Source organism: Anser brachyrhynchus, assembly GCF_964034855.1.
Source record: "Anser brachyrhynchus genome assembly, chromosome: 2".
In the NCBI taxonomy this organism is placed as follows: domain Eukaryota; kingdom Metazoa; phylum Chordata; class Aves; order Anseriformes; family Anatidae; genus Anser; species Anser brachyrhynchus.
Genome location: NC_137695.1, coordinates 32,681,620 through 32,707,297, shown reverse-complemented (window position 1 = coordinate 32,707,297; position 25,678 = coordinate 32,681,620). Strand labels below are relative to the sequence as shown.

The 25,678-nt window shown below is 37.5% G+C and overlaps 1 protein-coding gene across 14 annotated transcripts in view; it reads right to left on the bottom strand.

Annotated features, from left to right (window-relative positions):
- Positions 1-25,678, bottom strand: part of HDAC9 (histone deacetylase 9) — a 480,503-nt gene that overhangs the window by 220,154 nt on the left and 234,671 nt on the right. For 8 of the 14 annotated variants that reach the window (XM_080581240.1, XM_080581243.1, XM_080581231.1 and 5 more), the window contains 4 exons: positions 15,226-15,467; positions 14,131-14,281; positions 11,621-11,747; positions 9,524-9,645 (listed from right to left, as the gene is read on the bottom strand). In XM_080581240.1, coding sequence (XP_080437366.1) covers positions 9,524-9,645; positions 11,621-11,747; positions 14,131-14,281; positions 15,226-15,467 — 642 coding nt within the window. Of the gene's footprint in view, positions 1-9,523; positions 9,646-11,620; positions 11,748-14,130; positions 14,282-15,225; positions 15,468-25,431; positions 25,602-25,678 lie in introns of those variants that run through there. The other 6 variants (XM_080581232.1, XM_080581239.1, XM_080581244.1 and 3 more) reach the window with 4 other exon arrangements.

Here is a 25,678-nt window from a genome sequence, read left to right as displayed (position 1 = left end):
ATCTTTATTTTGTGGGTTCACTGCATAACAGAATGGGTTCCTTGTCCATGCTATGGGCTCCCCTTCACCATGGTAATACACACCAATAACAAAGCAGCCTGCCTTTCTGTGTTGTGCCAGGACCTGGAAATCAAGGAAGAAGTCAAATCCCCCTCACTACTGCAGCAAGGAGAACAGCCAAAAGAGGCATACATAAGTTCCTAAGATCTTAGTCTGAGAGTAGTGGGTTAGGGAGAAATTCCTCAGTTTCCCCATCAGTGATGTAGGCACTGTGAAAGGCACAAGAAACTTTTCATGACATCAGAAAGGCTAAATGAGGAAATGAGTCTGGGCTTCCTCACCAGAACTATGAATGCAAGCAATTTCAGACAGAAAGCTGGAGAGGGAGAGAACACAGGTGAGGGACCAAAATTGCTTCCATCTTCCCTAGCTGCTCTGTGGAGAGCTGTGAATAAGTTTGTCCTTCTGAGGGCCCTGACGGTCTCGCAGCCTTTCCCCTGCACCAGGCGGTTCTAGCAGACATGTAAATATTCTCTGTTCTGCATGGAGTTTCAGACCTGTGCTCTGGCTTCCTGTAGGCAGCCACAGGCTGTTTCAACCACCTCCACATAGCTGAATATATTAGACATAGGCAAGATGAGCAGTGACTTTTTGTTTTCTACATGACTGACTGACTTCTGCTGTAGGAAGCCACATTCCAGTACAAAACAATACCAGACAATAAACACATAGGACATTCTTCTCCACTAGCTGACAGATTGTGAGATACCAGTCTGTAGTATAGCTCTCTAGACTCAATGGCTTTTAAATTTTGGTCATTTAAAAACACATTTCTGAAAGAGCTTTAAATTAGATTCATGAGACAAAAAGCCATTTACATAACCCCTCTAAAGCTCTTCCAAGAACTACATGGACCTGACCACTGGGTGGTCCCAACCAGGCGGGTGCACCAGATACAGAGGTATAGGATGGAGACACTTTGTTTTTCTGGCTTGCATCACCTAATGTGTTTTCAGCCTATACAGAAACTGTTTCCTGTACAACCATTTGCTTTAAGGGGAATGTTGGTCATATGTGAAACCCTTTAGTCCTTTGCTTTATTTAACTTTTGTAAAAGGTAGAACACTTTATTTATTCAGACTAAGGTAAATATCCATTCCCCAAATAAAAAAACAGGTTCAGTGAAACACATGGTAAAACAGCTAATTAGATTAGAGGGGATCTCTTGGCTTTTCAGCTCTCTTCAGGCTAAGGAAGCCAATTTAACAAGATTAGCAATTTTTCATTGATTTCCTAAAGAAGGTTCAAAAATGCAATATACCCTGAAGCCATTCTGAATATCTAACTTTTCCTTCTTATTCACTGTAGTATGTATGGAAACATAAAATTGCTGTTTTATTATCCATACAAACAAGAATTATCTTTCTAGTAATGCTTTATTGAGTTAGATGTAGGAATTACTTAGCGCTACATGCATTTAGCCAGAATTAGAGAGATTTATATTTTTCATGAAAGGCTGATCAATATGATGTATTTCCTATTGATATCTGTTCTGCATGTAATCTGTGAGGCAAAAGAACTGAACAGTTGACAGAATTCTTAATAATTTATGTTCATTGGCACATGAACAACATCTCCTTGCATTTGCACCAATGTGGGTTATATAACTGTTTCAATGACTCCATAGGTTTCATTGTCTCTCCTAAGTCCACATTACATGTTAAAAATGCTGAAACCATGGTTTATTGCTGTGTCAGGTCCTTCTTAATCTTCTTTGTATGAAATAATATTCCTTTTGCAATAATAAATAGGGGATTAAAAAGTAAATAATACTATATTGCCTTGGAATATAGACTAAAGAACAACGATAATTTAAAATCAATTCTCATTTTTGCTGTCCATCTTCAAATTCTGTAATTTGTTTGCACTTTAATAACAATTATGGGAGCCTAACTGAATCTTAGTTCTCAGGAATTGTAGAGGAGAAAGAAGAAGGTGAAGCACGTCACTTCATAGAGGGCATCCCTCATTTGAATATCCAGATTTAGTTATGTATGACCAGCAGTCCTGCTGGTTGGGTCTTGATTATTGGGATTATCAAATCCAGTTGATTATTCTTGCCCCCACTTCTGACCATATACACCTCCAAATATTGCAAATTCCACTCTTCATCCTAAATCCTCCTCTGACATCCATCAAACCACTAATTTTTCCAAAGCAAAAATTACTTTCTCCAGTGAAGAAGTGTCAGAGATAATCCCCTAAGTGTAACGGTCCAGACTTTTACAGGACCACAGTTTGACCCCTAGATACTAGATGCATGATTTATTTCTTATAGAATAATTATGTTCCCTACTAAGTTGTTCCCCAGGTCCCATTAAAAAAAAAAAAAAAAAAAGGGAAAAAAAAAAAGGAAGAATTAGTTAATAGGGTGATTAAATCCCACAGATTTAAATCTATGAAAATATCCAGCAGTGATAGCTCATTGATGGCAGGTAGAGAGTGTAACATAATATTTTGTCAGCCTTCAGAAATTAAACCCCATCACTTTCTCCCCCATTTTGAGAGGGTACCAATTTCATCCATAGATAAGAGTGAGACAGGACTAGATTGCTGAAGCATACTGTTGAGGGTTGTTCAAAGGCAAAGCAGAGTATCTGCAGAGGGACTCTGCTACAACAGTACTGGATGCCAAGAAAATGAGAGCACCAAAAGGCAGTGCATCTTGTTTTCCTAACAGATGAAAACTCTGGCCACATTCAGCTCAAAGGGAGGAAGGCACAACTACACTGAAGGCAAATGGAGCTAAATTTGGCCCAAAAGTTGTCTGGAGTTTAAAAGCATGTTTGTCTAACTTCTGCAGGCAAGGCTGACTTTGTGAAAGCATGTCTCCAAAAAACACCCCACCTGTTTAAAATCTTAATTAGACATTGATATTGCACCTTAACAACGAAACTGACTTAAAGCAAGTTTACTTTTAGATAGGTTCTTTATGCTCTGGGATATAATTCGAGTCCCCTACAACTTAATTAGCTAAATATACAATGTAACCTTCCATCTGGTAGAGTAATTTAACAGGAATAATTGTGCACCACCATAACTCAACGAGACACTGAGGAAAACCATTGAAATGCTATTTCCTTTCCTTTGGAAGAGAATTATGTACAATTTCAGCATGCTTTGCATTTCTAACAGTTAAAGCCAACAGGGAGGTATCACTCTCATTTATATTACTTTCCCATGAGAAAATCAAAAGCAAAGTACAAAGCTTATGCCGTTGTTCATGAATGGCTCTGTAATACTTACTTGGCTTTAGCCAGAACATGTTATTTGGCAGCTAAAACCTTTAATTAGAATTGTGGGTTTGAACAGATTTTTCAGTGAAACTATGTTTTGCAGGAGTTTGGAGAAGTGCAATCTTTACTAACCAGCGTATTCTATTTTGGATGATATGATACCATGTGATTTCCACTTTTCGCTTCTCTCTCTGTTTCTCTTTTTGCCATCTTTTAGATGTTCTTGTTTATTTTTCTGAAAGTTTTCAACTGTCCCTGCCCTAGACACAGTAGAAGAAAAAACTTTGTTCCACACAAATCAAACAGGACTGTTTGCTACTGACTTCAAAGTGCTTCAAATTTTATATATAATATTTTGTAACTTATTTATCCAGAAGGAAGAGACTTTCAAATACCATTAAAATAATTCCACTTCATTTTCAATGGACACTGTGCTCTTAAAATCCTTCAGATTTTAGGACTGCTTTTTTATTTAAGCTATGTTTCCATTAGGTTCAAAAGTAAAAAAGGTGTCTAGTATTGGATTACCTACTTACCAAAAAAATTATGCAAGCTACTTGTTAATGCTGATTTATAAAGTGTTTCTGAAAACATACATAGTTTGTGTAAGAAAATCTTTAGGTAAACACATGAAGCAGAACTTTGCAATTCAATTTTGGCTACACATCGAGCAGCAAAAGAAGAATTAGGACAGCATTTAGAGCAGGACTGCATAATTAGATAAGCCATCAAGAAAATTCAGTATTTAGCACAACAGAGCAATTAGTAGCAAGGGAGAAGGCGACATATATACAAGTAGCAGGATTTGCGCTAAAACAAAAACACAATGAAAAATCTTTATCCAGGCCATCTTGAAATTGAGTAAGAATAATCACCAATATGCAACACCTTGTTTTCCTGCAATTAAAACTAAGCGTTAAATGAAGTATCCTAGAGGAACCAACTTGTGCTAACGGAACGACGGTGATGGTCTTTATGGGAATCATCGTAGAGATGACTCCTGTTGAATCCTGGTTCAGGCCTTGGCGGGCATACCAAAGCACACCAATGCAAGCTCTTTATTCTCTGACAGTGTCATTCAACCTACCCTACCATTCATCTGTATTTCGTTTTAAGCTATCTCAGAATATTTTCCCTCTCATTCAAGCCGAAGTGACACAGCATTGCTTCTCACCCCCACTGTACAAAGCTACAGAACCTTGAGGGACCTAGAACAATGGCTGCAGCAGAGCACGGTAGCTACAACAGTATTACATTTCCTTAGAGCTGTTGGCTTCCAAGGGCTTATCTCAACTTTGGCCCACCCACTATACGAATCCAGAAGAAGCTGCTAGCAACTGTTTACTTCAAATTCACTCTTCAACTACAAGTGAAAGTTGCTTTGCTTACTACTGATTATGCCCTCACAACTTATTGATAGTGAATTTAGTGAATTATATGGGAACAGAAGTCAAAAAAAGAAGGGCTGACAATCAGGATACCTCTTTTTTGTTTCTTACACTGTGGTAAGTGCTGGTGATTTTCTTCAGTCAAATCATCTAGACCAAATTTGTCAAGACTGCTCATTAACTAAGGAAACCAAGGACTGCAGGAAACAGGAATGCTTAGCATCTCTGAAAAGCAGAATAAAATGAGGAACATTATATCATGTTTGCCTTCTTTCCCTGCTTCAATAGAGAAAGTGCCTCTCCCATTTGTTGTGCTTGCTCATAAACTCAGAGAAAAATAATGACTCTCTCTACTGAGCTTGACTTCTTCATTTTGGCAGACATGATAATTGAGGGTTTGTGATCCTCTAAGCCTATTTTTTTATATTGGAGACCAAAAGAAATCCAGCTTTTTCATATGATCTTACTTCACAGGAGAGTGTTTTCCTAGAAAATGCAAACAGAAATGAAATTTGGTGGCATGAAAGGGAAGAGGAGAAAAACTTTCACACATGAAATGTTTTTCTTCTCCGTTTCAACTGCTCCAGTAAATTACTGAGTCACTAAGTGCAGAAAGAATGATGGTAAGGAAATATTCGAATTAATTTCTTCTTTGAAACAAAACAAAACTAAACTAAACAAAACAAAAACCTAGATGTACCGAGTTCCCATTCAGGAATCTTTCACTCTTATTACACAGCTATGCTGTTATTCTGCTGCCTAATCAGGTTAACCTAATGTGGTTTTTACAAAGTGATCTTCATGACTGTGCAGCATAGCCTTCTTCCTCCCTTTCATCACAATGTTAAGCAATCCTTCATCTCCTCTTCTTTCCTGTATGAAATTACTTAATTTTCCCCCTCCAAGCTAGAACTTTGTACTATTTGCTATTTAAAAAAAAAAAAATTAAAAAGTTCTACATTTCCATTGAGCATGCTTCCAATTTTTGGAAAGTGAGCCACAAACATCTTCTCAAATAGTGCTATTGTGAGTGTTCCTCAGATCCCTGAGCAAAATGCAAGATGTAAGCTTACAAGGTCCATGAGCAAAGAAAGATTCAACTGGCATAAAACCAAAACAAATAGAAATAGTGATTCCCATTCCCATTCATGATTGTACTAAACTCATGAGAGAAAAAAAAAAAAAAACAGTTCCTACTTTATATGCTGATGTCCCTGGAAATTTATTCCAACAAGAGACAAAATATGAGGCAAAATACAGAAATTCTACCACTAGCAACATTTTAGAAAAGCATGCATCTTTGGTTAGGGAACTAACCTTTATTGGAATTTACTGGCCTTTGCTGGTTTGCATCAACACTTGCACACAGAAAATGAAATGTTACAGACTGAAGAAAATGCAAATGTTATGGCCACTTGCCAGGATTTCTGCATTTGTTTCAACAAAGTTAAAAATATATAAATAAATAAATAAATAAAAGTTTTGCTAGCTTTACAGTAACCTCTTCAAGTAGATAATATTTTCCCAGATAGATACACAATCGAATGATGGAGATCAGCAATCAAAAGTTCCCTATATTAAATGATCAGGTTTTCAATAGTGCACAGCTCCCATTAGAGCTCTTATAGCAGTCAGTATGAATTTCAAAAGTGTTCAGTAGCTGGGAGGAATTTTCAAACCTCTCTGGGTAATTTAGACACATTAGTCTCATTGAAAGTTAATGAGCCATGTGCTGTTCAGGCTTTTGGGTGCTTTGCAGAAAACTCACATGTTACAACAGGTATCCATGGTGAAGTCCTGGGCATTTTAAAACTTTGCTCTTACACTACTTGAGCCAAATTCTGCTCTCAGTAACAGATAGGTAGCTTCTCCTTATAGTGTATTTATCTGTTCAATAAAGCAATAGCTCCCCTTGCTCTGCTCTTTTTGAAAGTCTGTCAGCACAGTGCATCTGACTGCAGCTGTGCAAAGCTGCATATCCTGGCCTCAAGCCCCTAGGACAGCCCCAGTTCTCCATGCAGCGAAGCTCTGTGAAGCCTGCTGCTGACAAGTTCTGCTGCATCTTGTAAGGAAAGGAATAATACACATGGCTGAGAGGTATCGGGTAACCACAGCCACTGCACTAGGATGGTAACTCTGGTACCTCACTGTAAACATAGACAGCAAGATTGTTAAGCACTTCCCTAGTTACCTATGTGTCCTATTAATCTAGATGCTAGAAGAATAAACACTGGACAGAACATTTTCCTCTTAACCATGGTCTATCTGCATCTATTTCAAAAACATTTTTAAGGAGCTGCCACTTCTGGACTAGTTAAGCCAAGGTTACATAGATTACTGAGTAATTAAGCAAGAAAGTCTGAGGATTTGCAATGCCTGTGTGAGACTCAGTGTTCCCCTGGTAGTGAATAACACATCAGGATGTCAGGAAAGAATCATTCAGCTTTGCTTCTCATTAATCTGATCTTAGAGCAATCAATCCAATCAGAATTATCTTCCAAGGGCATTACATCAAAGTTGGAGAAGAGAAAGATACCTCTATTTTCTATATTATGCTTATGGAAAATAAAATTGAGAAGTAAACCAAGCCTGTGATGAAAGCCTAAAATGTGTATTCCTTTCCGAAGAGTGAAAAGAATGTAAGGTTTACTTTCACATGAATCACTGACTTCATGCAGGTTCAGCACCACAGAGGGTTTACCAGGAGCCAGTGGCAATAAGCGTTCATAGCCCAAAGGAAAGGAAAAGAGGTTCACCCCTTGTGGCAAAGGTCAGATTTCTGCAGGCTTATAGCCTGTCCATATACATGAGTGTCCGTGGGACATCTTTGTCTGGTAAGGTCCCATGAGGATGACACAGGCTCCAGAATGTCCCCTCTGCCTGGAGGATGGCCCTATAACCACTCAGATAAGATTAGGGTCATTTGATTTGTGTCAATCTGGTTCCTGTTGCTTTTACTCTCAACCTGATGAACAATCATTGGAACATTTGCGGGGATGTTGCTGAAGGCTGGAATTACAACTCCAGGATAGAGAGAGACTGAACTTGTAAACAGGATATTTAACAGTTGCTACTTTCATGGATGCAGAGAGCTATCAAATACCTACCCTCACTAACGTACAATATGCTGGACACTACATTTCTATTTGCTTATCAAATTTACTATGTAAATGTCATAAAAATGGTTATGCTAATGATTATATTAGTATTTGTCTATTTATTCTGTAGATATCTTTTCAGAGAGTCATCAAGTCCTTTGTCCAATTTTGTAACTGATGCATTGCATGCCCAAATATTTGGAATAACATATAGAAAACATCTGGATTTAATTATATTATAGTCCTCTTACGCAGACAATGGGAATTGAATTAAGGAATATTTTGAAACCCCCACAGAGATATAAAAGTATTAGCAGCTGCACGAGAACTTTACTATTACGATGTTTGAAAATGTTTTGTTTTACAGATCAACAGTCTGACACATCATAAATATCAATCATAACATTTAAGATATATAAACATGGAAAAAAATTAAAACGCATTTCAAAAACATGTAGATAAATTCACAGCATTTAAAAGATGTAGAGTGTATTGTTTTGCTTAAAAAATGAAAATGTATTGCCTATTGGCACAGAACTTATATGTAGTACAGCAGTATTAAGCAGAGAGACATATAAGGGCTTATTGTGACCAAATTGCCTGAATCAGATTTTTATAGAATCTTGTTATATTACCACATATTGTTAAAAGATCACATTAAATAATTCACCCAGAATAAATTAGCACTTTGCTTTTCATTCTTTCATTCTTTTGAAAATATTTGGGGGTATAACATGAGCTTAGAGAGTCTGCCCCAAAGTATTAGATGCAGACTGGGTTTTCTTTCTGAATGCACACTGCTTCCAAATGCCGCTTCTTTTCAAGTCAATACCAGTTTTGCAGTGAGTTTTCAATCTCCCAGTGGCTAAATCACATTCAAAGGCTGTTAGCACAGTAGGGGGTCAGACTTTCCCTCCGAATGTAACTATATCACTCAACAGCAGACTCATGCAATAAGCGATCTAATGTTTTCTTTTCTTTCTCTTTTTTCCCCTCTTAGTGTCTCCCTGCATTCCTGGATACCGGTCACTGCACCAAGGACCTGAGGCAACAGCCACATGGACTCCACCATCATCCTTCTAGCTTTATGATGCAGAAAAAGACAAGTCTACAGTTCACCTGCTGTCAAGAAAAACGGTTCATTTGCTAAATCCTTTGAAACATTCTGAAATGTTCAAATGAACATTCTATTGTAAATTATTATACATTCCTATGTGTAAAAAACACATAAAAATGTGTGCATGTATGTGTGTGTGTATGTAGATACGCGTATAAACTTTGGCAATTAAGGTCACAAAATATCATATTATTCCAATTCCACCTCTTTCCATGAATTCCCCTCACAATGTCCTGAAAAACTTTGTCTAAAGGCAGCATACCCTCTGAAGACAGACACTGTATCTACCATGCAAAAGAGAGACAGAGTTATTAAACCCAGAAGTTATACTGAGATAAAGAAAATAATATCATAAAGATCAGTGAAATGATGGTTTGATTAGAAACTAAGCTTATCAGGACTGAAGCTTGCACTAGGTGTTAGCGTCGGGAAATACTGACTCTTGATACCGTGTGGTCAATCCAACCTTGTAAAGATACAGCCAGGATCTTTGAACTTACCCTTAGTATCATCCTGAACAGGTTTTGTGGATTATGATATATGCCTTGCTGATGGGTAGCCTGGTTAAAATAGAAGGTGGGAGAATTACTGGGTAAGAGGATCGAATAAACTACTCTAACTCACCCGTTTTACGGAGTGGAAAATCATCCTTGGCATCCTGTGCTCCTGGTAAAGTGTATTTGTACGGTGGCGAGGCCCCACTCAGGGGTGGAGAGCTTTGATCCAGTGAGGTATGGTGGGCAGCCCTGCAGCAGACACAGAGAGGTCACAAATTAGCAGTCGCTGAGGTGACCAGCAGTAACTATCTACACATGTTGTACACATGTCTCAGCTGTGTTTATGTTCTTGTTCCTCTAAGTGTGCACAAACCACAGGCTCATGTAACCAATTTCACTTTTACAGTAAGTTATGGAACTCCTCGGGATTCCCAAGAATGTGCTTTTTGCACTCATTATAAAAGTCACATAGGATAAGAGTCATGTTGACCTACAGACAGGATCTGTCACCAGTTTGGGGAATTGACCATTTTAGATTGTTGCATTTTAATATGAACCATCTGAAGCGCAGCACAAGCCATTTAAGTCTTGTTTATTACGTACAAATAGATGTGTATTGACCCAGCCTTTTCTAACAAAACGTGGGTGGATTTTCAGGGTGGGGTGTGTGTGTGTGTGAGGGTGGGAGGTGCTGTTGGTATATAAAACTGAAAAAAATATTGAGTTACTCTATCTGTTGAAAAATAATGCAAACTATTTAGACAAGAGGAGACAGGGAAGCTAAATCCTTGCATTTAATTTCATTTTGGAAGTTCTGAGTACACCACTGCAGCACATAGCACTCACATCAGCAGAGAAGCTCCAAACTGAAGAACACTTGCTGACAACTGCTGAATGAAGGAAATAGTGTGGGCAGATCTTTCTGAATGTGGAAACAGCAAATTGCAAAGAAATTGCATCATTTGGCCTAGAGACAGGTTTTTATTTTTGGTTGATATTTTTATTTAGAGGGAGAGGGGGGAAAGGAGGAAAACTTTCATACTTTGTATTTATCTAAACATCATTTTACTTGGCCTCTTACAGTGCCTCTCCCTTTGTTTTCAATGTAATGTGGCTAATCCAGTAATACTACGTCTCTGTCGAAGAGAGGCACTAATGAAATGTGGCACTACTTTCCCTAGTGTATCAGAAGACATCCCTCTGCAGAGCTTCTAGTTCTTACCCATCTGAAGACTCAGAACTAAGCTCAGACTATTAGTCCAGAAATCTTACTCAGGAGAATTTTCGCATTACTTGGAAGAAATTATTTATTCTATCTCTACCAGAAACAATGTAACTGTGTATTAAATCATGTTACTACAATGTTCTGATTAGCTCCAAATGGGAATTCCAAGGGCAGGCCTTCAGTAATTCTTTTTAAAAAGAACAAGTACAAGATAAAATTCTAATGTGCTATATGCATTTCTGTGTGTCCTGCTGAAGGCCAGTTTGGGGATAATGTTGAAATCTTTTGGAAATGCAGTCAGATATTTTTTATTATTATTTTATTTAATGACTTATAAGAATGTGTCTGTTGTAATGAGGAAGTTAGAAAGGAATTAATTAGTTAAAAATAAAGAAAAAAATAACTCTTAGAATAGTAGTATATGCATTACAGGACCCAACAAAATCACTTGTTTCAGTTGCCTAAGCAGATTCTTATCAATGCTAAGCCATTGTCAAAATATGTAGTTTTGGACACTGAAATCCATCAGAGTTAGAAAAGTTAAAAAAAACACTATCCTTCTCAAAATCCTTGTGACTTACTTACATCAGACAAATAATTTCACTGGGAAACCATCTCTTCATGAAGAAACAAGTTTTGTCATTGATTCAAAATCCAAGTAGATCAAATACAAATTGTTCTAAGTGCAAAAATTGAAGAGACTTGGGAAAATATCAAGTGTAATTGGAAAATCTGTGATGGCATCAAGAGATGAAGCAGTTGAAATAAAAGGTTTATACAAATTTCTGACACCATTGTGTTCTGTATAGCTCTCATATTATCACTGCCCACCGAGTACTCTTCAGTTCAACAAGATATATCAAACTTTTTGCTAATTTCTTGGCTGAATTTTCATCTTGTTCTGGAGTTAAACTCTCAGCATCCCTGCTGGAGGATCTTTCTGACTAGTTTAAGTGGATACCTCAATATGGGAAGGAACCAGCCTAACACTGAACATACGTGTACCAGAGCTTGGGGTGGCGGCTCATGGAATGATTCTTCCCATTTGCTGGAGAGTCTTTTGTTGCCGATTTACTCAACAGGAACTCTTGAAGTTTCTGCTTCACTTCTGTACTGGCCACTGCCCCTATGACACACAATTAAACATATCTCGTTTTTACTTTAAAAATTACATTTTTAAAGAAAACAAAAACTATATCACAAAAAAAAACAGTCCACATCCTTGCTGCTGAAAGTGTTAAAAAATTAAAAAAATATTGGTGGAAATCAGTCAAAATGAGATAACATTTGGATTAATGTTTATCTATAGAAGACTGAAGTTGGTCGTAACCCAAAAATCCAGTGAAGTCATAAAAGAATCTTTCATCGGTAGATGAGGCCATTTATCCAAGACCAGATATATCTAAAGAATTTAGAGCATTTCCTAATAATTTCCAAATCCAAAACCAATGACAGAACTAAAAAGATAGGAACAAAAGGACATTTTGAGTTAGCAGTGAAGACTGTTTTTTCTTTTTGTAAAATGATAGTAATAGTGCAGCAAATCTGCCCTTTGAACAGTTTGATTATGAGCAGAATTCTGCAAAAAGAGCCAGCAATGAGCCTTTTTATTCATACCACTCAAGAGCCTCTACCTGTGATGTCTGAAAGATGGACCACAGAAACATGTTGCAGTTGATAACTCTACTCTTATGACACAAAAATCACAGAAAGACCAACACAACAGAAAGACATACTGCATTTTGACCTCTCTCAGTCACTAGCTCAACAGAGCAAAATCAGCAGGGCACGTCAGTGTCAGGTTAAACTACTGATTCCTATTTCCAGCATGGGGCAGGCTTCTTTACTCAGTCATAATATTCTTTGTAAAAACGACATAAAAAAGGAAACAAAAATTATTTCAGTTTTCCCCAAACAGTGATAAAAAAGGGAAGAAAAAAAATGCTTCTTTGAAAGTAGCAGCACTAGGGAATACTGATACTCTAAGTATTTGGTTACCCAACAGCACAGCTAGCTGGTGAGCATGTCCCCCTGTGACCTCATTCCCATAAAATATCTCTACTACCCCTCAGTTTCAGATCCTAACTTCACTTTTTGTATGTTTCTTCCCTCCTCTACTCATTAAGCAGATCAGCAGCAGAATATGCTGGGGATGGGCCTGGGGGTCACAAGTGCTGCAAGAAATCAAACTGTAAAGGGAACCATGGAGTTCACACTACTGCCCATCCTCTGGCATGAGCATAAATAAAGTCCAACTGTTTGTATGAATGCTGATTTTCACACTACCTATAGGATCCTTGGGGCTTCTTCCACCCTTGCCTTTCTGGGTCATTAGGCTGGTGGTTTGAAAATTATTAATGTTGCAGAGAGCAAGGAACCCGACTAGACCAGACTGAAGAGGATAAACGAACAACTTCAGATTGCTAATGCTCTACCAAGAAAGCTTTCTTCAGACAGAGGAACAGATGTACCCCTCGCTTTCCCCCAAAGAATGTGAAAATAACACCACCACTGCCACCTAAACAAGAATTCTTTGAAAGCTCTGTTTGACAGCAATATAATGCTTTCAGGGTTTTATTGTTTACCAAAGTAATGGAAGCCCGTGGACACCTTAATTTCTAGTCTACATTATGGTATACCCACAGCTGCTGAACTAATACAGTTTTCCACCCAAGAAAAAAAAGGCAAGAGTATATGATCCCCCTGAGCATTATGTACAACACTTTTCTCGTTTTGTCTCTGTTAGTTAATATCTTTTGCTCAACTAGGAGGCCAAATAACAATATCTCCTTGTGGCAGCTTCATTTTAAATACCTTCACAATCTATTTTTGCAACCCGATTTCTAAGCTGACCTGACAAAAGAGAATTATTTGTATCTGTCTCCCTCTAGTGAACACCAAATTCCAACAGCCTCCTTTATATCTGTCATTTACCTTATAGATATGTATGAGCTAGAAATAACTCTTTGTTGGGTTTCATGAAATGGTATCAAAACCAAACACAAGGCAGTTTGAACACATATTGGTCTTATAACTCAGGCAGAAGTATTCAGAAGTCTCAGCTGAAGATATTCTTAAACACTGTTATATTTTCATACTTGAAACAATGCTCAAATTACTTAAACAGTTATATGGCGTGATGTTTGGTAGCGATTTCTGTATTGCGAAATACGCTCTTCAGAGAGAAATTCTCAAGTGAAGCTTTAGGCTTTCAAATTCCTTCTTATTTCATAAAAAGAGCTATCTACTTGAGAGGCATATATACAGGTCTGCCAAGAAGGTGCTTTCCTGCAGTTCTGCAAGTCTGCACACAAAAGAGCAGTGTGTTTTTGTGGGTGCAACAGGTGGCTCTGCCCTTCTGCAAGCACAGCTTTGACTACTCTATAGTTGCATATTTCACACAATAATAGAATTGCTTCAGATCCCTGTTCATTGTCCACTACAGCTGCAAGAAGGCATAAGGGAATATATTAATTTCGTATTAGGGTTCATGGTACATTGGTGCTTACTTTCTCGACCTCTTTCTTTGCCTCTGAGGGGAGGAAGCTGCTGTTCCCTGCGATGCCTCTCCAGTTCCTGCTCTTGTCTCTGCTGCTCCAGTTTCTGCTCTTTTTCGAGAAGTTCTTGCTGTTGTTTAATGGCTAGGAGTTCCTGTTGTAACTTGCACAGAACAAAAAGACATGAGAAAGTGCAGTTTGCAGTGTTTTCTAGGTCAATCCTGGCCAAAATAAACCTCTTAAATAACTGAGTATTAGTGCTTTTCTGTGTGCTTACACTTCTTTTTACCTCCTAACTGCCTTTCCTGTCTTTTTAGCAGCATAGTGCATTACCAGCTGTCACTAAAATGAACTCTACTATCAGGTAGCAGCTGGCTGCTGTGGTTTCTCATCTTTCTCTTTTGGCAAAAATGCATGGAAACTGCATAACACTCTTTGCCAGTGTGTCACCAAACCCTGGCTGCTGTGCTCAGCTGCATTTGTCAGGTTTGTCCAGCAGAAACGTAGCACAGTAATATAACGGCAAGTAGATCAGAAGAAAAAATATAAATAAAAAGAAACGCAAGATCATAAATTCACAGCCAAAATCCATTATAGCAGTCCTACCATTGCACATGCAATCCCATAAATCTTTTTTTTTTTTCCGTTATGTGAGGCAGCTCAGAGAAGAGTGAAAACACAAAGTTTGCTTGGCCTACCTCTGTTTTACAAATGCAAATGTTATGTACTTGTCTATTGATTTGATTTGTGGGCACAAATTCAGACAGCAGCTGAAAAAAGCAGTCTTTTAATATACTCAAAATTGCTCACACTGAAAAGACAGCCATATTGAAGTCTGGCTGAAAATTTAACATTGTGAAATCGGTAGTCTGATTTTCTGTGGATTTACTGACTTCGTGAGTTTGGAGAGTCTTATAATACTACTTTGATCTGCTGGGAACAACTTGCTGGCAGTTATTTTGCTTGAACATACTTCTATCACCCAAATAGAGAGGAATAAGCACTCACACTCCATCACATAGACACAGGAACACTCCCTTTAGCTGAGTCTGTCTCAGCATATTCAGTTTGCAAATATACTGAGGGAAAAATTAAAAATGTTGCTACCTTTATGTGCTCCTGCAGCTGGGCCTGATGCTGGCGGGTCAGGTTTTCATGCTGTTTCTGAAACTCTGCAATCAGCAGTTGTTTCTGAATTTGCTGCTGCTGCTGGATCAGAAGTAGCTCCTGTTGTAGCTGCTTTTCACGCATAATTGGGTCCACCATGGGAACCATCATCCTGAGATCGGTTCGCAAGTCTAATGGTGAAATAGGCTCTAATCCCACGGGAACCTCCGACTTCACATCCACTGAGGGAGGAAAACAACAAAATATATACCTGTTAAATATAACTGGAGAAGCAGAATAGAGATGATTCCTACTGGGTAAAAGAACAATTTCACTCAAAGACTCCTTCAATGTACAGAGCCAACATTTATGAAAACTATACAGTATGCAAACTTCTAATATTTCTACTAGCAACCAGAGATTTTCCAAACCATTTTATCATTTTCCAGAAAATGTCTGGAAACAATATTCCTGGATTAATATTCTGCTAAATAGATTAACAAGCAATTCACTTCTAAAACCACGTCTCAGTCTTCAGGAGCGCTATTTAGTGAGAACCTCGCAGACTATGAATGCTTAACAACAAAGTGCTCTGGGCACTTCTTCAGCCTGATGTGAAGGCCTGTAGTTCTTTCTGGGTTGAAAGAGATTTTCTAAAAAGAGAAAGCTAGCATGTAGATTATCCAAAGATGGTGTTACAGATAGATAGCTATTGCATATAATATACCTGGATTTGTAGCAAACCCACAGGAGTAACACACCTGAAATTAGAGGAAAATATTGGACACACAACATGAGAAGGATTAATACAGCTTTTTGGAAAATCACCACTGTGCTTGGGGTAGATTAGACACCGTACTCTATGTATGTCTTGCAAGAAAATGAAAACACATTAGATTATTTCAATTTGCTGCCATAATGGTATATATTATTAATCCAGCATTAAAATGAAGAATGAAGAAGACTGTGGGCTTCCATCTCCTGATTTAAACAGAAGGGACTAAAAATCAGAAGAAGAGAGAGAGATTTGATGATTTTCACTATAATACTTTTAAAGCTCATGTTTTCATATTAAGAGATGAGACAGAGCATAACTTTACCTGTTAAAAAAAGAACAAAAAAACTAGCAAGTATCATTTCTACAAGAGGAAAACAGCACAGGTCTGTGATAGTGCTTAGCAGTTCTGATTCCATCCACTAGAGGACAGTGGAATACAAACACATTAACTGCAATTCCTGCTACTCAACCAGAAAAATAAGATTGTTAACTGGAAACAAACATGATGTCAGGAAATGACCAGGCAATGAGACTGTATACAATATTTCTCATTTTATTCTGTTACACCTGTATTTGTTTTCTGCGAGAAAACCAAAAAGAAGCAGTGAAAAAATCTAGCAAACAGGAGCAGTAAAGCTGCAGAAGTCGAAACTGTAGCAAACAGTCAGAACTGAACTCTAACTGCACAATAACACCTACTGGCATAAAATATACAAATTTACAACAGATTTTTACAAAAAGAAGATGTGAGGCACCGGATTTCTTTTACTAACCATATTCTCTCATTGTCAATATTCTGGAAACATTTGCTAGGTGTTTTTTTGTTGTTGTTGTTGTGTTTTTTTTCTTTTTTAATCCTAGCAACTGTGATTGTAAACCTCAGAGCATAATTTGTCTTCTTAACCTGTTATCCCAACAGAATGATTGTGTCTAAGTGCTTACTTTTGTTCTGAGACTAATCGCTAAATTATAAAAAATCACCTTTAACTTACAAAAACTACTCTTGATTATAAATAATTGCCCCAGACCAAGAGAAACAGACAGGCAAAGCCCCAGCCTTTCATCCCATTTATTCAGCAGCAATCCACATTCCATTTGTCTAGACTAAATATAGCTGCGTTTATACAAGAAATCAATAGTGCTTGCAGAGAGCAGAGCAAAGACATGAATATTTCATCAAACTCCGAGAGAAATGGCAATCAGCGAACTGACAGTGCTGTGCAGGCTCACTGCCCCTCCAGATAAGTCTCCAGCACTTGGACAATGGCTTGCTGCCTGCAAGTCACAATCTTATCATAGGCGCTCTGCTATTTTTAACATTAATTGCAATGTAGGTGACAAAGGCTTATCATGTTTAAAGTGGAGAGACGGACTTTCTTACAGCTTCTGTGACAGGATAATAAGCCTTACTAGGAGCAATAATAGTAACCAGAGCCGTGCAAACCCTGCAGGGTTTGGTTTGCAATAGTGTTTGCAAACTGAACCCTGCAGTTGATTTTGCAGATACTGGCTACAAATCAACCCCTACAAGTCCTCATGGCGAGTCAGTCTGATTACACCTCCTACTCCTGCTGAGCATCCCACCTCTTCGTTCTAAGAGCTCTTCTCTGTAACTGTGAGGGAAAGACTCGAGACTTTTCTAACAATGGAAATTTCCTTCCACAATTTGTAAAATGGAGAACTGAAATCAAGCTCAGTTTGATAAGATACAGATTTTCAAGAATTTTTACACACTCAAATAATAAATCTAATACCGGAACACCTAATTCAACAGATTCAACTTTAACTCATACATTAATTCAGGAGAAAATAAACATTAAAGTATTCCTAGAGACTTGAATACATAGAAATCAATATAAAATCTTTCGTGTCATTTAAAAGCCAACGTTTAAATAAAGACAAGCAGTATTTCCTGTCATAAATATTGCTAACAGTAAGTTTACCTCCAATTCTACTAATAACTGTTGACACAGCAGATATTGACTTTTGGTGGTAATTGCTGTCTTAAAACTCTAACAGTTAATAGTGAAGTTGATAATAGTTAACCTCCTCAGCCAGATGATTCTCAACAAGTAACCATAAAGCCACCAAACAATACTGTGTTACTGCCTGCTACACGGGCCTGATGCCACAGGCCATTTACATTCTTCTTACTTGTTATCAACTGACAAGGAAGAGACAAGGAAGCCCTGTGGAGTTACAACAGTGTGAAAAAATGTGTAATGGAGCAGAGAATCAGAATCAGTGTCTTTAAAAGCTTTGACTTTTACCTGAAGCATCTTCTCCCCACCACCCCAACACAATTTTAACACTAGAAAGACCAAAGGTGATGCAGGATGTTTATTCTCAACAGGGCTGTGTGTATGTGTATTTCACCCCATCCACACTGGGATATATGTATTTTTGGGGTAGAAAAAGGAATGTCCTAATCACCATGCTCAACTTTCAAGAACTATTCACAAGAAGCAGTGGGATGTAGAACTTCCAACAACTGATGCATCAAGATATTAGCCAAAGAAGGAAAAAGATGGGTAAGAAAAGAAATATGTATAATAGTTTCATAAAGACTACCTCCACTTGAAGGCGCCCTATTATGCAGAATTCCTGTGTCACCAGCGGAGCGAGGTCCTAGCGGGTACAATTCAGGGTGGGACACTGCCCTGCTCTCTCTCTGCCGTGGTCTGGAGTAGATCCTTACCAACATCTCTGCTGACTACAGGGCAAGCCCAGGGAGTCCCCTCTACAGATAACTAAGGTCAGACTCTCAGAGCTCAAGTTAGCTGTGGTGAATATGACAGTAGACTGCAGAATGAAATGTTAGTGTCAGCAATTCCAAGAAAAATGTCAAAATTTTAGCAGAAAACTACTTAATTTTCAGCTATAAGTAACTGCAAAAGGCTTTTTTTTTTTTCTTTTTGTATAAAAACTCAACAGCCTTTATCTTGAAATGTAACAATAAAAATAGTCTCGGAAAACTTCCATATCAATTATATTCCATAGTGGCACTTCCTGCAGTGCTTTTGACATTCTGTGTAAAGAAAATAAGATACTTGGAAAACGTCATGTTTGTTGAGTATATTTAAAGACTTGTAGCATATTTAAAAAGAGATAAAAGAGCTTGTTTTAACCCTGGTGCCTTGCTTTTTGAAACAATTTCTTAAAATTGGGAATCACTGAAAAACGGTAAGTCTTTCACTAAGAGAGGGCATTTCAAGCTTGTTTCTAGCGACTAGTTTCAATTTCTGCACACTGGTAAATTAAAATACACGAGTCTTCCAAATCCCAAGTGCTAAAAGAAAATACCAGGAAATAAAGCAGCCCACTTTCTTCCTTTTCGTTGGCAATTACCTGTCTTGGCAGATATTTATGCCATCTTTAAAAACAGGAGCCTAAAGAAGGGCTGCTGCAATCAGTTGAACTGTTGCCATTCTTTATTTGAGATGTAATGAAGAATTCTAGTAGACTTGCTTACCAGAACACATCGAGTGCATTTTTGATTCTTACATTCAGAGAACTGTGTTAATTTGCAGGGAGTGCAGGGACTCGAGTTAACCCTTTCACAGTGGAATTTCTCACACAGCTGACTGTGCTGTTGGGCTAGGAGAGGGAGGCAGATGGGAGAGAAGAACAGGGAATGAAGCTGGTTAGACTCTTGCTCCTGCTTGTTCATCCAAGGCAGCATTTTACTTGAGAAGCAGTTAAGGTTTATGAAGTGAGCAAGGAGGCCTACAAAAGTTGGAATGCTAAACTAAAATTACATGTGACAAGAGACAGAAGACAAGCTCCTCCAACTAGCAATTTCAGTATTAGGCAATAAAAGTGTATTCCTGAAAACAGACAAAAACAAGTAAAGTTTTGAAGAGTAATCCTGCCAAGAAATGAGCACACCTCATCCCAAACATCAACTCAGTGAAGTATTACAAAGAAAGGAGAATGGGAGAACTGTTTATACTAGTGCTACTCCTTTGAACTCTCTTCTACAAAACAGAACCCACCTGAAGTGCTTATTAAGTTGCATAGTACTTTGCATAGTTTTCATATGCTTTTCATAAAATGAAAACAAACCAGAACAGTTTTGCACATTTTAGTGTAAAAGAGACTGCCTCCATTTGACCTCTTCATTCAGAGAAAGTGAAAACCCTTCCTGTTTCAGGATTAGCCACCAGTAAATCATGACATAATCAGAGGACTAAAGAATTTACAGAAAATAGGTCTAAATAATGGAAAGATGGAAGATCCACTGAAAATGAAGACAACGCACTATATTTACGTTCCAGCTTAAACACAGAATTCTCTGGATTTAAGTACCACGTCATTCAGGACTTGAAAAGCACTGATACCTGGAAAGCCATAAGACACCAGTAACAAAGCAGAGGTGGGGCACAAAGAAAGGAGTTAAAATTTCTGAGCAAATTGGGGCAGAGCTTTCCCTGTTGAGAAGCAGTGTTACAGGAACATTGCTCACTGTAATCTAAGAGCAGTCCTGGCATAACGATAAGGCACTGCTTGCCCTCACAGCCAGTGTAAATAAAGAGGTAATAGAGCAATGTGTCAGCTGTGGGCATGCTGGGAAACTAAGTGAGCAACTTGGTTTTGAACAGCCATGACTAAAGAGGATGGAGTCTGGCATGAAAACCACTATACCAATTGCTTAACATACTAATTTGCAGAAAATTTTCCTAATTTGGAGCCTACTTCCCACAAGTCACAACTTTCTGATGGAAGCTGTGCCACTACAAGACCTGCAATACAGAATGCAGGAGCTAGAAGTTGAAATTTTAAGAATAACCAGTACAGAATCAGAAGTCAGATGTTCAATAAACTGTGAAAGGTTAGGTTACTCCCATGGGATGCTTTTGTCATTCCAACTTTGGTGACTAAAATCTTGTACATCAATTTTCAGCTGGTATAATCTGTCATCCCTCTGTTGACTTCAGTATAGGCAAAGCTTCTTTATGCCACCCATGAAGCTTGATCCAGAATCTCTCTCACGAGTACAGGGGTGAAGGAAGATGGCCTTGAGAGCATCTCATTTTAATATCCTTAATGTGACAAAAGTATCTGGATTTTGGACGGCAGTTGGATTTTTTAATAAAACTTTTTTTTTTCAATATTTAAAATCAACAGATTTTTTTCTCCATTCTCAAAATTAAGCTAAGGGGTCCACCCAAACAAAAAATAGTGTCATTTATATTTCACTCAATGCTATTAAATATTTTTGATTAATTATACTTCTTTAATCATAGTCTGGATTTCGGTTGTCACAGGCAAGGGAAACAGAAAGGAGACAGTAAATATAAATGGAAGACTTTTTTTCAAAGGCAGCACCATGACTTTTTATGGCAGTTAAGTACCCAACTGTAATCTGTACTTTTAAAACTTCCTCACTTGGAAAGGAAAAACACAAGAAATTAACATATATTGGAGATAGAGAAAATATTTTATGGTTATTTTCTTGGATTATACTTAAGGAGTCAGTAATCATTTTAGCAGCACTATCACAGAATTAGAAGTATAAATGAACTGTCAAATCTGATGAGGCACTCAAATGACTTTATGGTATTAAGGAGAAGTGTAATAAATTAGACTAGAAATGCATTCCCTTTTGTTCTATAAACGGGATCTTATCATGATTATACCTTTTCCCCATTTCTTTTAAGTGTTTGCATACATGTCATAATGAGAAGTAAAATAAATGCAAACAGCGATCTGGGCTTTGATTTACCATTCTCTTATTTCCCCAGGGCCTGGAAAGGAAGCTCAAACAACCACAAACTTCTAAAATATCAGTGAGACGCCTTGAAATACCAACACTGAAGTTACAGCTAGCTGGCTTTTGTAAAAAATCAAAGGCTTTATTATATTGATTTACTAAAATCAGATTCCTTCTCTGCAAATACGCGTTTGAGTCAAACAGTCATAACAAACACAAACATAAATGCCATCTAATTTGTTATAGCCAAGAAGTTTTTTTTTTAATGGTAGTGTTTGCTGTTTCTTCTACAGTGAATACATGAGTGAAAGTTCCATTTATGAGCCTGCCAGAGCTCATGCAAATATCAGGCCCACCACTTCTGTTAGAGGAGTAAAAGCAAATGTGCCCAGTAAATCACATCAGAATGTGAAACACTTTTAAACTCAAACCTGGGATGATCTGTTATCAAGAAACCCAAGCTGAGCTATATTTGCGTTTCTGAGTTACTTTATATTTCATCTGAAGAACTGTTACACATGCATTCTCTGCACTCATCAGCACAAAGGCCCATGTTCACTTTCCAGAGAATGCCCTTTGAATATCCTGAACTCTGGATACTTCTGCTGCAGGCAACATAAAAACAGGACAAAGGCAAATGCATGTGTAGTTAAAAATGTAGAATTTCTACATAGCTTTCTTTTCAGTTCCAAAGTTTATGGCATACTAGTAGTATTATTAACACCACAATACATTGGTGTTAATGATGCTGTTAGTACATGGTATCAAGTTAGTCTATTTGACCGTAATGTGCCCACACCTGTGACAAAGGTATACAAGAAAAGACAGGGAAGATTACAAAATAGCATTGCTTTAGCTGTGTATCTTCTGCACATGGATCAGTACCACTCTCAACCAGATCATACTGAGGATGACAAACAAGGTTTGATTTGGCGGTAGCACTGCTTAGCAATTGCAGAACATAGTAGGTACAATCTGTGTCCAAATCAACACGTGCCAGCTTATCTGCTGGTCACTTCATTAAATCCTAACAATTAATTAATGAATTAATTGATTAAAATGCAAGCATGCGTGATATGAAGCTGTGGGCATGCACTTGCATACATACACAATTCTCGCATCATATCCTGAAATGCTCAGAAAAAGCAAAGAGCAGACATGACACAAAAGATACCTCTCACCTCCTTTTTCAAAACAGATGTCACATACACAAGAAAAAGGTGATATGCTTTTAGTTGTATCAGTATTACTATACATTAAAAGATGGAGTACAAAGCCCTCCAGGATGCTAAAGATGACTGAAAGAGCACCATCGGATTTTCTAGAGACCTGCTACCATCTTTTCCTGATGTCCTATTCAGAGACAATATAAGGCTGCTGAAGGTGGTACCAAATACATCCAGAACATAGATTTCCACTTACTCGGCTTTCATCTCACCTAGACCTGTGAATGATACAGGCATTCTGCTCCCCTTCATACCACTTTGCCTTGGACTGCAGCATAGTCAGGGGAGTCTCTCCTCCTCTGCTAATATAAAACACCCAGTATGTTTGCACAAATAAAATGAATAAACAATATTAGATCACTGACTTGCCATTTTTCATAAGTGCAGCTGTTGGAATACTGATATCTAGAAGCAGAGATTACAGAATGCACAGAGAAAAAAAAAACACTACAGGGAAAGCAGGGAAAATGAAAGGCAAAGAACAAAATCATAATGGTGATGTAAAGCAAACCAGGTAGAGTTTATTAGACTGCAGAATTGAATTAGGAGTGGCAGAAGATGAAAAAGGACATACAAACAATGGCAGTACAGCTGATGGGAATATTATGCAGCTGTTGAGAAACGAAGTTGGATGGATTAAGATGTCAATAGACAGCAAAGATGGGCTGCTCTAAAGAATGTAAGGGAGAGTTCTGGAGGAATATTCATCTTAGCTTGATGAAAGGGTTGTGAAGGTTTTAAAGGTCTTGATTTAATCTACTTTTTGCTGCAGACGGAGCATATCTTTCAGAGAACAACCTTGACTACCATGCAGATGGCCTCATTTCCATTACTAAGACATTACATAAGGCAGGCAGTCCAGTAAAAGAGATTACATAAAATATACAAAAAGCATTATGAACTCATAATCAAGGAAATACCAGTCTTCCAGGATGCTTACTTATGTTTTTGGCTTATTAATGTGAAGACAGTTTTGATTTTATAGTGTATAGATTCTAACCATAACTATTTGCAGAAAATAGTAACAAAAAAGAAGTGTTTCTCTCTCACATTCTGTCAGTTGGGATTTGGAGGAATTACTTGAAAAAAGGAGTCAGACATCTCACATTCACAGCTGTAATCTAAATATTATAAAATTCTTCCATTTTATAACAAAACGGTATCCTGGCCAAATGATAATAATAATAATAATAATAATAATAATAATAATAATAATAATAATAATAATAATAATAAATTAGTTGTTTACTTCTAAGATCAAATAATTTTCATGAGCTGAAGAAAATCCCAAACTAGAGATATAATATCTAGTTCTTGTACTTTTGTGACACACTTACTATCACCAATATTACTCTGCTTATCTCAATTCCTCCTTTCCTATTTTGACTCTTCTCACCACAGTAAATGGTTCCAATCCTACTGTGCCCAAAGTGTTAGCTCACTTTGACAATATACTTGGGTTCCTTGGAACCATGTGATCTAAATATCCGCCAGGACTTCCAAAGCTTTCAGATGGCAAAAGTACCACCAACGCTGCACTCTGTATGACAGAAAGAAAAGATATTGCTATTTTCTATAATAATGTAACACTAAACATAAAATAGTATTCATGGACTGTACTGTCCAGACTGAACAGATCTCTGGAAAACATTCTCCGGAATGTAAAGGCCTGATTTCAGCCACCAGAGGGAGTCAATCTTGTTTTCCAAGTCAATCAGAACATTACAATGAACTGAAAAAGCACTGTGAAAGGCAGAAATTACTAATAGCAAATTTATACCCATGTATACCTGGATACCAAACATTATGAAAGTAAAGCTTAACTGGGATTTAGTTTATTGATATGACAAAATCACTCTTTTTCTTTAAATGTTCATTAACAAAATTCCTATTAGTACATGACTTTGGACTAATGACTTTGGACTAATTAGATTTTAATTAAGGATTCAAATACTAATACTTGACATCATTAGAATGATACATCATGCTTCCATCAAACTTACTATTCTTTCTTTATTTGACTTCAAGTCACTACCATGCTTTTACGTTGGTTTCAGACATATGCTGTCTCAACCCTAAAGTAAAAATACAGCAGGATGTCTTCAATTTCTTTACAGTTAAGTCATCTTAATCAGCAAGTAGAATTACGGACTTATGATGGCGAGTATAGGAAAGAAACTGCCATTTCTATTCACTCTTACAAACAATTGTCTTCGTAATTTTTGAGCACTGGAAAACCAACCTATAGGGATCATTAGGATAGTACTGTTATTTTGGCTGGATACATTTCCCATGATTATTATTCTAAACAAATACTGAATAATGGTTTTGCATTCTGTAATATTCCAGAAAGTAATGCAACAAGACACTGCTAAGAAATACGTCTCTGTTCTGTCAAAAGAAACAACAGTAACAGAAAAATTCTACACACTTTTGACGCAACTTAGTAAGTATGCAGTTAAGAAAAATGGAAATACAAAAGTTATTACCCATTCTTCTTTTCCCGCATATCAGTAGGTCCATTTCTTACTAGTGGGTTGGTTGTTTCTTTCTTCATCTCAACTCATCTGAGAAGCAGGCCAGTCAAGCCAATGGGTATTTCTTCATTCTCAAATATAAGATTCTTTCCTAAGCAAGCTTTCCCAGAAATTAAATTTCATACTAAGAAGTCTAAAAAAAAAAATCAGAGGGAACTCTACTCAAATTTTAGAAATTTGCAGACCAGGCATGAAACAT